Source organism: Argentina silus (assembly GCF_951799395.1).
Source record: "Argentina silus genome assembly, chromosome: 20".
NCBI lineage: Eukaryota > Metazoa > Chordata > Actinopteri > Argentiniformes > Argentinidae > Argentina > Argentina silus.
Genome location: NC_139674.1, coordinates 4,754,738 through 4,770,914, shown reverse-complemented (window position 1 = coordinate 4,770,914; position 16,177 = coordinate 4,754,738). Strand labels below are relative to the sequence as shown.

General features: G+C 45.5%; 2 protein-coding genes across 2 annotated transcripts in view; one reads left to right on the top strand and one right to left on the bottom strand.

Moving 5' to 3' along the window:
- Positions 1-4,503: 4,503 nt before the first annotated feature.
- On the top strand, positions 4,504-8,781 carry tmem229a (transmembrane protein 229A). Its single transcript, XM_083692206.1, has one exon. It carries the CDS (start codon positions 4,584-4,586, stop codon positions 5,652-5,654), a length of 1,071 nt encoding a protein of 356 aa, XP_083548332.1. The 5' UTR covers positions 4,504-4,583; the 3' UTR covers positions 5,655-8,781.
- A 1,982-nt stretch (positions 8,782-10,763) lies between these two features.
- LOC310820273 (hyaluronidase PH-20-like) overlaps positions 10,764-16,177 on the bottom strand; it is a gene marked incomplete at both ends in the record, with an annotated part of 9,035 nt that continues 3,621 nt past the window's right edge. The window contains 7 exons of the mRNA XM_083691853.1: positions 10,764-11,189; positions 11,572-11,661; positions 12,231-12,389; positions 12,977-13,195; positions 13,463-13,631; positions 13,903-14,069; positions 14,356-14,454. Coding sequence (XP_083547979.1) covers positions 10,764-11,189; positions 11,572-11,661; positions 12,231-12,389; positions 12,977-13,195; positions 13,463-13,631; positions 13,903-14,069; positions 14,356-14,454 — 1,329 coding nt within the window. The remainder of the gene's footprint in view (positions 11,190-11,571; positions 11,662-12,230; positions 12,390-12,976; positions 13,196-13,462; positions 13,632-13,902; positions 14,070-14,355; positions 14,455-16,177) is intronic.

The window sequence follows — 16,177 nt, the reverse complement described above, 5'->3', positions numbered from 1 at the left end:
TAGTCTGTCTCAATCTTGTGGCAGACCTAGTGCTACTGGTACATTCCCTGTATGGGGTCTGTATAAAGGAGGTCAGTCTCAGAACCTCAAGGTTTTCTATTGTGAAAGTTGCCCCCTGTCTACTTCTTCAGGGTCAGGTGTTTTGTCATCCCCTTATGGTTAAAGTAAACAATTGAGGTAAGATCCAAGATCTGTGGTTATAGGGATGGTTCACTATTTTTAGATATACTGTATATCTCCCATGTTGACGATCAACCCAGATGGTTTTTAAGTACCACCTTTGTTATTTAGTTATGTCTAGCAACCACGATCGCTCAACTTGGAGACAGAATGGGAGTAAATGGGGCAAGTAGCTTCTAGTAATCTACTTTGAACCTGTAGTGCAGTGCTGCCACTGAAGGCTGAAGGGTGAGGGCTTAGAGGTTAGAGGTCAAATTGGGGGTAAACATCCATCTCCACCATTTGCTGTGTTTGCACCCTGTGGTGGCACACATATTAACAAGGAGACACTTCATAATGTGCACCTGTACCAGCTGCCTTCATCACCAGGTAGACTTGATATCCTCAGAGCTTGTGAGGGGTGGGGTGGGGGGGGGGGGGTGAGTGAGAGAAAGCTTGGTCGATGTTTGGTTGATGATCCAGAACTGTATCACTACAAGGCTAATACAGGCCCCAGCTTAATGACATCAAGAGCCAACCAGAGCATGACACACGCTTGTACGGTGTTTGTATCCCATAGCAACGCCACTGATCCGCCTCACCTGCAGGCCCCTCTGTCAGAGGCGACCCAGAATGCAGTGGGAATGACAAAACACTGGGGATGTATCTCAAAATGAGATCCTTTTCCCCCCCGTGTAGGGAAATACTTTTTAGGCCAGGGTTACAAGACTCTGGCCAAACGCATAGTGCACAAATACACACAAAAAACCCTTTTGAAGAAATCGTTCGGGTTCCATGTGGGGAATTTGGTGCTATTTTCGACAGAGCCACTGAGAGATTCAGCACACGGGAGCATCCCCCAGCACCTGACCCCCGGGGTGAGACTCAAACAGTCCTGTCCTCTGATGCTGCCCTGGCTGTCTAGACAGAGGGAGACAGAGGCCACAAGGCTAGTTAACTGGGGGTAGATAGAGAGGTCAGATGCCTGACTGTAATTGCCTGACGTGGACAGTTTTGAGCTGATTAAATATGCAAGGGGTGGGAGTGAGGAGGAGGAGGAGGAGGAGGAGGGTGAGGGGGTGAGGAGGAAGGTGAAGAGGGGCGAAGAGGGGTGTGTTGGAAGATGAGGAGGGGGTGAGGGGGGGATGAGGAGGGGGTGAGGGGGTGTCAGTGGGAGTGCTGTGTTTCTGTGACCGTGCCCTCGAGGCTCCCGGAGGTGAGCAGAATTCCGAATGAGGAAGGAACTGTAAACAAGACTTGAGATCCACACTCGGGAATTCTACACTCTATCAGGAAGTGTGTAGAGAGAAATGTCTCTTTGCATACTCACACACACAAACACACACACACACACACACATACATTACCGAGCCCACCCTCTCTGAGACAATGCTAGGCGCTAGGCTAGTCCAACCAATAAGAGCATAATTGGAGGAAGTGGGATCTAAAATTACATTTCAGATGTAGCATTCAGTGGCTCAATATCCTTTGGGATATTTGAAATATTAGTTAGGCATCACGGAGCAATATATCATCTTCCCATTCACACCCCTTTATCCTGTTAAAGAGACAGACAGACTGAGAAAATGTTAAGATAATGAGATTAGGTTTACAATATTAAGCACCAAATCGATCATCTTCAGAGTCAGACTAAAATAGCTAGGCTACTATTGTGATGAAATGAAAGAAGGGCAGCCACACCTCTCCCATATTTTGGTTCCAAAACCACATCGAGTCATGTCTGCATGAGGATCAGCATAAATAATGTCTTACTATAATTCCATAATACATAAAGCATGTGAGTGTAACCAAAGTGATTTCATGTGTCAGTGAGTTAGTGGTTAGTGCTGCAGTGAGGAGAGGACCCAACCCTGGCCCACAAAGAAATGTCACACTGCTGCCATCTACTGGTCAAAATGTATAAAACAGATGCAGTTGGGTACTGATGTCGTTACTTCCCTGTTTTTAGTTTTCTTATTTCCTTGTTTGTTTTCTCCTTGTGACAGGCTTTGTAGCCTGCCTCGAAAAGTGTTCTATAAACTATTATTATTATTAGTTATTATAAAAGTAACAAAAAAAAAAATACAAGACATCCATCATAAAATGCAGTGGCTCAATTGCAACCAAAATTCTGAATGTGATAACCATAAGCTGCTCTTTTGTTAAATCAGATACAGGTGTGAAAGTGATGATCAAGATTGCAACTAAGATTTCCCCTGTGACAAGAGCACTGGATTTATCAATTAGTATAAAGCTGGGGCTCATCTTCTCATTAGATAATCCCAATTTCTCCCATACATTCGCAAGAGACATGCCCCCTCCAGGCCTAAACAGGCCTAACCTTAAAACTGCTTTTTTACCAGACCAGTGGTTCCCAAACTTTTAACAGTCATGTATCCTCTGTTGGTTATTTTGTAGCCTAATTGATATTCTATGAACATTATCCCTTACATATTAGACTACATATTTATTTTTGGTACTGAAACTGCAGTCGGCTATTCAACAGGACTGTTTGGGAAGATAAATCACAGATTTATTTCTCGTACCCCCTAGATTGATCCACATACCCCCGGGGGTACGCGTAGCCCACTTTGACAATAGTGGGACCAGACCATAGATGCCTTTCAACACAGTTGGAGAAAATCCTCTGCCCATTTTCGCATCTATTTTATTGAATAAAAATAGCTTATTTGCATGTCTTGTCTGTGAGGACTTGGGGGAAGCACAGTAGCAGGCCTATGTTTCATTGTAAACCCTTTACTTTACTTTATTAATCCTCCGTGGCGGTAAAACACTGAAATACATGGTTATTCGTAACAATAGGGAGTCCGTCTGTTTACGTTTCTGCTGTGTCAGGTTCTATCTCAGTCCTGCTGACCAGGGCTGTGTGGTGTGTGGTGTTTTCCGTTGTCTTTTAAGCAGAAGCAGGTTGTTATCTCTTCAGCCCAGACCAAGCTACAAATATCTCTCTTTTTCCTCTGAGTGCATACACACACACACACACACACACACACACACACACACACACACACACACACACACACACAAACACAAACACACACAAACACACACATACACACTCTGTTCAGGGCCTGACTTATCGTAACCACATGCTCTCCGAAACCAGCCACCTCATGGTTCTGCCCGTCTGTCTCTGCAGGAAACCCACAGGAACCCCATGGCGCTGTCTGTTTGTCTGTCTGTCTGTCTGTCTGTCTGTCCAGGAAACCCACAAGAACACAGTGAAACTCAGATAGCACTTTTTTCAAGTTTCAACTGTATGATGTGCACCACAGCTATGCAGGAGAATTCAACCAGCACAGAATCACCTTATTTGACACCAACTCAAGCAGTGAAGTTGCCCTTATAGACACAGATCTACTGTATGATCAGCTTGCCTTTGCTCAATTTTCACTATAGCCATTGGGAGGGCCCGATGTCAACTGACCCTAGGTCATTGCCAAGGATAAAATTCATACATCTGCCTTATTCTATTCCAGGCTGTCTCAACAGCATTACCCAGTGGAGGACAGGGCACACTGCACTCTGCAGATGCCGAGCTACATGTCTGGTTGGAAGGACAGTTGTAGCATAAGGGCCAGGGCAGGTTCAAGCATCCACAGTATGTTGTGTAGCCTCCATAAAAAAGCATGTCTGGCATTGATATTGACAGCCAGGGTACAGATACAGCCAATTTAGAGTGGCTCAAAGCAATGTGTCATCTGTGACAAGCTGGCAGAGGCTGTTTATAACTAAGTAATACCAGTTCCCAGTGGGTGCTTATGACATACTTAGAACACGTCCCAGTAGGTGTTTATAATACAGTCACAGTAATGCAGGTCCCAGTGAGAGAATTTAGTGTTGGTAGCGGCTCACATGAAGGCTGTGGAAAAATATGGTTTAGTTACCTTGGAAACGGAACCTGCAGAGCAGGTTGTCCCAAACTGAACTCTAGAGACCGGGCTATAGTGGGGGTTTTTTTTATATAGGTCAGCATTTGTCTGGGTCTGTGCGCTAGAGTAGACACGGTAATTGCTCAGGGAGCCATACTGTAGTTTAGCCCTAGTTTGGGAATGTAGGCTTTAATTATTCACACAATCACACACTCCTTCATTACACCTCAGCCGTCAAAATTAGTCATGCCGAGCGACAGGTTTTTTCAGGTGGCGAAATTATAGCTTAATTAAACAAGTAGGACGTCACTGTAGGACCGTGAAGTTTGTGAGCGTCACATGCGACTTGCTGCTTTTTCTCACATCACGCCCCCTCTCGCAGTTCTGGCTGCGGATTAGTCGCGCTGTCAGGTGCCGGCCTTCAGATTATTGCATCCTGTTTCTCAGCGCGGCCACACCGCTAAAATACACAATGCACCGTGAGTTGAATAGAGAATAGATTTAATTGAATTCACTCTGGAGAGAGTGACTATGGCCAGTCGGCGGAGAGAGAGCCCGCGGATCCGCGTTGGAGACAGCAGCACCGGTGGAAAAGCACCGAGGAAACCCCGGCAGAGGGATCCATCCAGCGAGGCTGGGGACGCCTGCGAATCAATGACGGAACTACCACAATGGATGCGCCTCTATTTCTATGGGATGCACGGTGTCACACTGGACATTATTCTGTCCTCGGTACAAGGGTTACTAAATAACAGTGACCCAAAACTACTGGGCTTCTCTTCCCCGTATCTGTGTATCATGCATTCACTGACCCACTTCGCGTTGGAGAAAATCTATTTGCAGAAAAAGTGTTTTAAAGGTCGGCCCGTAGTTTTTCACCTCGTTTTCTACCCATCGGTGTACATCGGGTTGCAGATCTTGATCGGGAATATAAACACATTGACCGAGCATGTCAGAATCGTCTCTGCGACGCAACTCGCTGTTCAATACATACTGGCACTGTATTTCACTCAAGTGTTTCACAAGGGACTGTCGCGTCTCCAGTACCGCTGCCCCAACGAACGGACCCCGGCAGATGCCACTCGGGGTCCGCGGGCCGCTAACGGGCTGCCCGACGTCGTGCGGTTCATGTTCTTCGGAATGCAAGGCTTACTGGATGAGGTGGTTTTCACCTCAATATTCAACCTCATCGAGAAATCGGACAGGACATTGAGCGGCCACACGTCCCTGTGGTCGTTCCTTATGTACGGAAGCTGCAGCTTCGTGGTGGAGAAACTTTACCTGCATTTGCACTTCAGAAGAGGATGGGGAACGTGGAGGAGACTGCCTATTTACATCTGTTTTATCTACGTCTGGGAGTTCACCTGGGGCCTGGCTCTGCGCCAGTACGATGCGTGTTCGTGGGACTATTCACACTATCCTCTCAATTTCATGGGTCTGATCACCCTTCTCTACTTACCCGGATGGGTCTGTCTCAGTCTGTACCAGGACGTTCTGTCCAATGTCCTTCTGCGGGTTGTGGTGTGTACCAAAGATGAGGAGAGAGATCAGGGCGCATCAGGCGTCAACGGGCGCCCGGTGCTCAAGAAGAAGCAGATGTAGATTTATTAGTAAAACTTCCATTTGAGGCACGCTCTTATGAAGTGCAATTAAAGCACTTATAAACATACACAAATAGATGCAGTCACAGATCTTTAAGATACTTTATAGGAAAGGAATAGTCTAAGGCACAAGAGGCCCCAGCTGAGCTGTGATACATTATGAATATATTCCAGCCTCAGGCATATTTCAATTAGCAAGAATATACACTTTCTTCATGCTATAAGACTACACCTATAAGGTTCTATGAATGTATATAAGGCTGTATGATACTTTAAAAAGAGTTATATATGTATGTTTCGTAGTTACTGACTGTTGCTACCTAATATACAAATCATAAAGTTGGCATTTATGACCATGAAAGGTGTAAGCACACTTTTAAAAAGTGGAATTTCCCCAGTGGAATATAAGTAGCTGTGTCAACAGCTTTAATGTGATTCTAACTATCAGTGCGTAGACTGCCAGGTAGACAGCCTGGGCATATCTGATGACTTGAAAACAACTGCCGTTTCTTACCTATTGGATGTAAATGATAGCCTATGAGATGAATATTTTAAACTTTGCATTTCACTGCTCATGATTTGGGAGCTGTGTGAATACAGCCATGTATATGCATGGTGGCATTTAGTTTGGGACAAGCTTTCTCTTCATGCCTTTTGCATTAGTAAGCATGCTTTTAACTCATTTCTGCATGACAGAACAGATGCACATACACACTTCTTGGCACACCATATATGCATTTGAAAAATGCATGACTATAGAATTAGTATAGCTCAGTAGCACATGTAGCAATCTAAGTTGACCGAAATCATTTTACTGTGAATCTTTTGATGAACCAAACCTTAACTATGTTGGAGTGCCTTTCAGAGCAACCTTAGGCAGCTCGACGAAACTAAACATTTTTGTGTCACGCAAACCGTCAAACAGCCATATCTCTGCCTGCAGCATCTGCACAACTAACAACACACTCCCATCTTTATCAAGGGAGGTGTCAGGCCTTAGGCTTGTGTGAAGTTTACAAAACAGCAGAGCACTATGGTGTGTGCAGTCTATGTTTTACAACACCTTAGATTGACGTACTGTAGAGGTCGGGTAAAGATATGGAATGACTACAGTAGGGCCCTGAGACTTTCCTGGTCGGGTCATGTAGTCCGGGAAAATCTCCTGGCCCCTAGTAATGAATAAGACCAATGCAAGCCCAGAGATCTCTGTCGGGATCTCTGTAGAGCTCAGCTCAGGAGTGAAGGAGGAGGGGAGAGAATGTTTTGGAGATGGCTGTTCTGTTCTGTAATCCTGGCTACTAGATCTCTTGCCTCTTTGAGCGGGTAGAGTCTAAAGGGACCTTTCTGACTTCTGTCCCCTATACAGCCCAACTAGGACCATGACCGTAACCTTAACCTTAACCTTAACTAAATCTGAACGTAAATTCAACATTGGAAATTCAACATTATTTTTCTGGTCAGAAATTCAATATTGTTTTGCTGGTAAGGGTCCCCTTAGTTTTCACCCGCTGTGCAAGGCTGCAGAAATTGTCTTTAGAATGATTGTGTGGTTATCTTTTAGCAGTTGGATGATTGAGAACCTGCACTGGTTTTGAAACATTACAGAACGACACATATCCTTGAGATTTGTGTACTACCTCTTTTATTCCCTCATATGACCTTGTATGACTTCCCTCGTATGAGTTCCCTCGTATGACTTCCCTCGTATGAGTTCCCTTGTATGCACTGACACCACAATCTAGAGTCTCCTGTTGTTTGTTTCAGAGGGCCCAAACCAGGGACCCAAGTCTGAATACCTTGCACTGTGATTTCACTAGCAACGTGAACTGAGATTCTATACTTTGGAGATATATATTTTGTGTCGCAAATGTTTGTTTTGATCAAGGCGTAGTTGTACAGATTTTATGATTCTCTATCTCGCATGTTTTCATGAATTATGGTGCCTGGACTTTTTTGGGGATACATTTCGAAGGTTTGGTAATTGGGCAAGCTCCTACAGTAATACTTTTGTAGATGAACAGATAACTACAGGTTTTTCTTGTGCAGGTCACATGATCAAGAAAAACTCTATGGCCCTACCCGTAACATTTTACTTTTGACAAGATTTCAAATGTTTGCAGCATAACATATGTTGTTTTTCGGACTATTATGGACTCTCTTTATATACATTACATTCATGGCATTTAGCAGACGCTTTTATCCAAAGCGACTAACAACAAATACACTTGTCTAAGTGAGTGAATCATCTATCCATCAGTCATCATAAGAAAAAGTAATCTATTCTAGGACCAGTCACAATGCTAGGAGAAAGGAAGATTTTTTCATTGTTTTTATTTTCAGGAGAGAAACTTGTACAGGGGGGTAATGGGGATGAAGAGGTCTTTAGGCGGGACATATGCATCATGCCCTTTTAATTTATTTGCACAAACAATTGTCTCCTGTTGCTTGGAGACCCAGATTGGATTGAATGAAAGAGCTTGCTTTATGCTGTGTATGGTCGAAACAGTGGTTTACAATAACTATGACTCATAACTTGATAAGTTTACTGTTCTCCTTTTGGTTTGCTAAAATGATTTGATGTGCAACAAAAATAATACAGTAACACAGACAGCCATTGTAAGAGAGAGCTGTCGAGTGATTTATACATGGGCCGACAGATTATGCAGAATCTGCCTCAGTTATTGATTTTTATTATTGATTATTATGGAATCATTCTGACCAACTCTAAGAATCCAATTGATTACATAAAGCTTATGGGATATCTTCAAATAGGGCAGCTAAAGATACATGTGTAGGTATACAAATTACTTATTTTAGTTTTTCAGACTATGAACAAAAATATGTCAACTTTGAGTGGGGAGTCAAGGAGACTCATGGGCACTTCATATAAGCATCTCTTTTAAAACAAATCTTTTAACTCAACTCTTCAATCAGCTGTGTTTTGATAATATATATATATATATATAATACATCATATTCTTTATGGCTCACCAGAGGAGGGAAAAATATATATTTTTCAGCATATGTAACAGTAAAGAAGTCTTGGTGCAGATGTACTGTACATCACTGGATGATAATATCATATGTATGTTACTGATTATTACTTTATTAAATCTGAAAGAATTATAAATTGGATCACTAAAGTTGTTCTTGTTTTTGGTCATTTGCTTTGATTGATATTGTAAAGTAATGTACTGATGTAAGTAATGTACTGTATGGTCACTGAATCCTTTCTGTCCTGTCACCTCTCCCTAGCTGTTATAGGGCTGGTTCTACACAGGGAACTGGAAATGTTGCGCAATATCGGCATAAACCATACCCTGTACAGTACAGGAAACCACACCTCACCCAACCTGCTCTGGTTGGATGAACAGATAGTTAGTAAACAGACAAACAATGTCTGATTGAGCCTGATGTCGCGACCTAGCAATCCAACCCAAGTGCCTGAATTGAAGAACAAACTCAGTGTTTAAAGATACATTCAGCCCTTCTTAGAAGACAATATCGTACGCTTCTTTATTTCTTCCCTCTTTATCTTTTATTCAGCACTTAATGTCAAGATTGACCCTGCATTAAAGGGCAAGGGACATTTATTTTTTAGGGTTTTATTTCCTTGTGAGGAAAAAAAAAAAATGTCGTTTTTTTCCCACCACACTCAGGAATGTTTCCTGTCGCCGTGCGTAGCCATGGAAAGTTGTCAAGGTGACGGCGGTTCAGCGTTTTTCTCCGTCACATCAGCAGTGTGTCCCACTTTAGGGACCTGCTGTGGTCCCATATCGCACACTTAAGGACACAATATCCCCCTATTTAATAGGCTGGCTACACTTAACGACTCAACATCCCCTATCTGATAGGCTGGCTACACTCCCACGAGACAGATGTGCCTTTACGATGCCATCTGGGCTCATTAGCTCTCGACACTTCCTCTGTTTGAGAGCAATGTTTAATATACTTATGCTAGTACTTAGAAAACCCCTCGTACCGCCTTGAGTGCTGACTTCACACTACTCGCCCCACTCCTGGTTCTCTGTCTTCTGGATTACTCATCTGCTTCCAGAAATACTGTAGGGGTCTGGTCTGTGACCCAGAGTTCTGGGTCGAATTCAAGGTTATTCTCTAGTCTACTACAACCTGAGCAACTCTCAAATACCATTTTTCCACACAGTAATCCGCTCTAACGCTCGGTAGGGCTCTGTCCAACAATAACCTCCCCACAAGTTTTAAATAGTGAGGAACATTCCACCAATAGTTAGCATAGTTAGCATAATCATCAAACCAATGTTTGGTTTGCAATTGGAGATTTTTATTCCAAGATGCCCTTATCCTAACCCTAAACTTAACCCTAGCCTTAACCCAAACTTTAACCTAAACCTTAACCCTGACACACCCCTACTCAACCCTTAAACCTAACCCTAACTGTCACCCTAACAAGCTGTCGCACATCAACAGAGTTGCATTTGATAGTTTGTTGATAGTTTGATCAACTGTAGATCATCTATAGGGAACTATCCACAAAAGGTGGAACCCACAGCAGTGAGAGCCAGAGAGAAGCACTGATAGTGTAGAATAGTATGTCGTGTATTTTTTATTTACATATACAGTCAAATGATATACAAATGTCTACAGGAACAATGTTTTCACAGATAAGCATTCTACACTCGGAACTCTGAACAGCTGTGTCTTTGTTTCTGTTGGTATTCTTACAAACTGCTAAATGATGATAATAATAGTAATATTAATAATAATAATATTAACCAATTGTATTTGTAAATCGCTTTTGATTTGTACAATCGCAAAGCGCATACAGTTGAGTGCATTGAAAACAGAAAAATAATATGTATTATGATGATCATATGTAATATGACAGAAGGTATATGAAGCTGTATTAATATTGCAATGGGAACATACAGTACAGTACATAAGTTATAAAGCACGAGAAGACACCCAAGGTTCTATAACATAGGCACTTACAGGATGGCATTGTCCTATGTGTGAGGCAGTCCTTCAAATGTCACACGTTTCAATCCTTTCAAAGTCACAGCACGTATGGTGGTTACATCATCACCATCCACTAGGTAACCAGGCAGACCCTCTCAAGGCTGATCAAGAATCACTGTTTACGGTTCTTCTCCTTAATACTACTGGACTGCTCCATATCGATGATCATTTTATTCAGAGTTTTGGTTTTCTTGGAGAGGCCGTGCTTCAGGCGAAACACCAGGGCCTTGGAGAGGTGCCTGGGCAGCTTGGGGGCGCAGGTGAGCCCCACGTAGCACTGGCAGGTGAAGCGTCTGGAGAAGAAGCTCAGGTCGGCCAGAGTGGGCCGCCCCAGAGCCAGGTACCTGCCTCGGGCTCGCAGGATCCGGAAGTTACCTGAGCTCAGGTGGAGGTAGTGGTCCGAGTCGTAGCGCTTCCGCACGCAGCGCCCGTTCCCCTGGCACAGGAAGTCGCTGCACAGCTGGGCGGCCGCCGTCACGTTGGCGATGTAAGGGTTGAGCGTGGCGGTGAGGTAAGAGGAGAGAGCCTCGCAAGAGGCCTGGATGGGAGAGAGGGAGGGAGAGAGAAAGAGGGGGAGGGGGGGGGGAGAAGGAGAGAGGGGAGGAATAAGAGAAATCACTTTAATATATGATATCATAACGACATATCATCAGTATGTAGAAGTATGTAAAACAGTAATAAGGCCATAGTGATCCTTCTTTGCTGCTGTAGGGAATTTTTTGCACTGCATCATTGAGCTATATAGGAGATTTGTAGGAGTCTGGTGGAGTATTGAAAATATGATTTCAGACCCCTGCTGTTGTCAACATATTTGTGGTATAATTGTGCACCCTTGGCAGTAACTTACTCTCATCGTGTTTATCCATTGGTCTATAGCTGTACTATATTCTGTCAGCACTTCTCCCATGGGGGTCAGTTACCTTGTCATCGTAGTCAGCACTGGCCCCCCACAGCACAGCTCCTGAGGCTCCTACAGAAGCACTCTCCCCAATGGTGCTGACCAGGTCCCCCTGGAGACACACACACACACATATGCACACACACACATACACCCGCATGCACGCACACACACACACACACACACACACACACACACACACACACACGCACGCGCACACACACACACGGGATAGTTAGGGTGAGGATTAGGGTTACCTAAGTGTGGCCTTACACTTAGAAACCAAACCCCTGTACAACTGAACTTCCAGACAGCACAGGTTTACCCTGCAACACGTGTCGGGTATGAAGGTCAACTTCAGCAACTTCGATTCTAATGTACTGTGTTCAAACAGCCCAACCTATGTTTGCTAAGTGGATTTATCCTGCATCAGTGCATTATCCATTAGTGCATTAGTCAGGACCAAGCCTCAGTAGCTCTCAATTCAATTCAATCCATTTTATTGGCATGATAATACAACTTAGCTGTTGGCAAAATAAACATCTAGGAACATATAAATATATTAATGATGACAGAAAGGGAAAGGGATGTTATATGTAAAATATGGTATATACTGTATGGTTATATACTGTAAAATGAACTATAACAGTTACATTCCTGGTCTCACTGTCTCTCTCACACCTGACTGAGGAAACGTCTGTTCTGGTCTACGAAGACAGGCCGTGTGTAGACAAAAACCGGAGCGGTGGCTGGTTTGTCGGGTAGGGCCGACACCCTCAGAGCCTCGTAGACACGGTTTCTCACCAGCAGGGCGGCGCTGCGGCTGTTCCCCAGAGACGCCTGCAGGGAGGGGGGGGGTGACAGTAGACTGATGTAGCATGGTGATATCAAATTATAAAATGGCATTACCTAATATAATTTGAGTATTGTAATCGACATTGGAACCACTATAATACTACTCTCGGATCCCAGAATGGAGAGTCTGATTTTGTGAGATTACTATAATACAATGAATATACCACAGATCTAGACAGATCTATCTAATATATGCCATTTAGCTGACGCTTTTATCCAAAGCGACTTACATTGCAGTGAGTGCGTACATTTCAGTAGATATGGTCCCAGCAGGAATCAAAACCACAACCTAAGCGTTGTTAACACCATGCTGTACCAACTGAGCCACAGAGGACCACATCTAGCTGACCCTGTATCAGATAAGGCAGGTACAGTAAACTGGCCTTCATCACAGGCATGTGTATCAACCAACTTCTTTTTAACCAGCACGGACAATGTCACGTAGCCAAATGTTTTTCCATTTCTACGCTACTCACAAAAGCAGGAAGCACTGTACGCGTGTGATAAAGGCCGATGCCGCCCACTCTGAATAACTCATAATGTCCCATCCCAGACTGCCAGCCCAGTAGTACCTGTAGGTAGATGGAGGGGTAGAGGGCAGTGCTGGCCTGCCACAGCCAGAGGAGCTGGTCGTTCAGCCCCCTCACCTCCTTGGAGCACCTCCCTGTGTACCCAGGCTCCAGCCAGCCGTAGTTGTAACAGTTGGGGAACAGGTAGAAACCCCACAGGTAGTTAGGCCTCAGCCTGTTGCCCAGGGCCAGGGTCTCTTCCATGTAGCTCCGCGCTGCAGCCTGGGAGGAAGGGAAGGGAGGAGTGGAAGGATGAAGGAGGGAGGGATGGAGAGATTGAGGGATGAAGAAAGGAAGATTGGAAGGAAGGAAGCAGAAAGGGAGGTAGGGAGAGATGGAGGAATTGGGGTGGGGAGGGAGGAAGGAAGGAAATAAGAAAGGAAGATAGGATAGATACTTTATGTAAATCTATCCCTTTAGGGAATTATTACACACCTTATAATAATTATTTCAGCCATTATCTCATCTATTTCAAATAAAGAAAATTACCTGGAACTGGTGCTTGGCTTTGGCAACAGCCTGCTGTGGGGTGAGAGAGCGGTCTCTCACCCGGGCTAGGGCCACAGACAGGGTCTTGTAGATCCGCTTGGAGCCCCAGTTCCTGTCCCACAGGGGGCGCCATTCCTCCCAGTCGATCACAGCCAGGCCTCTGCTGGTCCTGGAGGGGAGGTATCAGAGCAGGATGAAGTCCATCCCAGACACTGATGTAGTGCTCGGTCAAAAGTTCTCCTAAAACTCCTTGAAAATTGACACTTACAGGCCCTTGTCATCTCCATTGTCCATCAATGGATGACTTCCATAGAGAAACCATTAGTTCAATCCATAATTTACGGGTATAACGTACTAGTGTGGCCAGAACCTAATGTTTAGGGTTAGCATTCAGAGAGGGCAAGCTGATCCCGGATCTGTGCATAAAGGGCATGTTGTACCTGGAGGGGATGTAGTAGTTGATGTCCGCCCGTGCCTTGGCCAGGCTGGCCCTCAGGTTGCCCTTCTGGGGGATGCCACCATAGAACTGCTGCTTAGCAACCAGGTCCACGTGGGGGTACAGACCCAGACGGTCGGTGTAGAACAGAGACAAGAACTGACCAGGCACCTTGGCAGGAGTGGAGGAAGTGAATAATGTCAAAAAACAGACATGGGCTTTTCTCAGTCTCAACAGTGATTGGTTGGTGAGATACCATAAGACATGGTTGTTTCAGTTCCCTTAGGGATAACAATGTCTTGTGTGTTACACCATTTAATCATCGTTGGGAACATATCGATGTTGCAGTTACTGCTTTTTTGCTCTTCATCATGCTATCCAGCGACTTAACCATTGAAATGTGCATGTGTCAATATCCATAGAAATGGGATTCTATGTCAATATTATTTCTTCTTACCTTGGCAGGTGTGGTCACACCTTTGAAGGGCGAGGTGTCCAGTGTGACGTTGTACCTGTTGCACACCAGGTTCGGAATGTTCCAACTGACGATAAAGGGCTGGCGGTCAAACAACGGGGGGGAGGTGTGGGGGAGAGGACGGGGGGAGGGTTTTGGGGGAGGTGTTTTTGACAGGGGCCTGGGGGGGGTTGTTTTTGGAAGCGGTCGGGGTGAGGTTGATGGGATCGCTGTGGGTGAGGTTGTTGAGAACGGTTGGGGGGAGGTTGTTGTAGGTGGAGAAGGCTTGGTTGTCGGAAGAGGAGAGGGTGAAGTTTTTGGTAGGGGGGGAGATGAGGAGGTTTTGGGGAGAGGAGGCAAAGAGGTTTTGGGGAGAGGAGACAAGGAGGTTATGGGGGGGAGAGGCGAGGAGGTTTTGGGGAGAGGAGGCGAGGAGGTTTTGGGGAGAGGAGATAAGGATGTTTTGGGAAGAGGAGGTGGGGAGGTTTTGGGGAGAGGAGAAAAGGAGGTTTTGGGGAGAGGAGGTGAAGACGTTTTGCGGAGAGGAGGCGAGGAGGTTTTCTGGAGAGGAGGCAAAGAGGTTTTGGGGAGAAGAGACAAGGAAGTTTTGGGGGGGGGAGGCAAGGAGGTTTTGGAGAGAGGAGGTGAAGACGTTTTGCGGAGAGGAGGCGAGGAGGTTTTGGGGAGAGGAGGCGAGGAGGTTTTGGGGAGAGGGGACAAGGAGGTTTTGGGAAAAGGAGGCGAGGAGGTTTTGGGGAGAGGAGGCGAAGAGGTTTTGGGGAGAGGAGGCAAGGAGGTTTTGGGGAGAGGAGGCAAGGAGGTTTTGGGGAGAGGAGGCGAAGAGGTTTTGCGGAGAGGAGACAAGGGGGTTTTGGAGAGAGGAGGCGAGGAGGTTTTGGGGAGAGGAGACAAGGAGACTTTGGGAAAAGGAGGCGAGGAGGTTTTGGGGAGAGGAGGCAAAGAGGTTTTGGGGAGAGGAGATGGGGAGGTTTTGGGAAGAGGAGGCGAGGTGCTTTTGGGGAGGGGTGGGGAGGACATTTTTGGGAGAGGAGGAGTGGCAGTGAGGGAGAAGGGAGTGATGGTGGTATAAGGTAGTGGAGGGATGGTGGAGTTGTGGAAGTGAGAGGTGGAGGTGGAGGTGGAGGTGGAGGGTGAGGTGGAGGTGAGGGTACCCAGTAGAGAGAGGGCAAGAGTGGGCAGGAGAGAGAGGGTGAGGGTTGGAAGCAGCAGCACACAGCCTCTGCTCTTCTGGATATACCAATCCATTCTTTCCCCTGGGGGAGGAAAAACACACATCACATCACATCTCCATCAGCACTACAACTAGAGTTTAGCACTGCCAGCTATGGACGGACTGTGCTGCACATAGAAAACACCTATGTTAACAAATGCAGTGACTACAATCAATATCCAGATGATGGTCTTCGAGATATCTAGTTGTTTGTGACATTTACTCTGCACATGTGTATTTCTTTCAAGAAAAGATTCTGTCTAGTTTCCCCAAATCACGACTATATATCTTTCCACACACACACACACACACACACACACACACACACACACACACACACACACACACACACACACACACACACTGTATTTAAATCCCTGTGTCTGGTCTTTGAATGACAGTTAACAATATGAGAATCTCTGAGAGGCCTGTTGACAAGGCTGTGGCAACACTCTGTCAAAGTGCTGGCGATGGCAGCTACAGTAAGCGCCAGCCACAAAGATGGCCATGAGGATGGCGGTGGCAGCGGCGGCCACAATCCCACAATGCCCCCTTCCCCGTCCTGCCAACCAACCCTCACCCGCAGAACCTAAC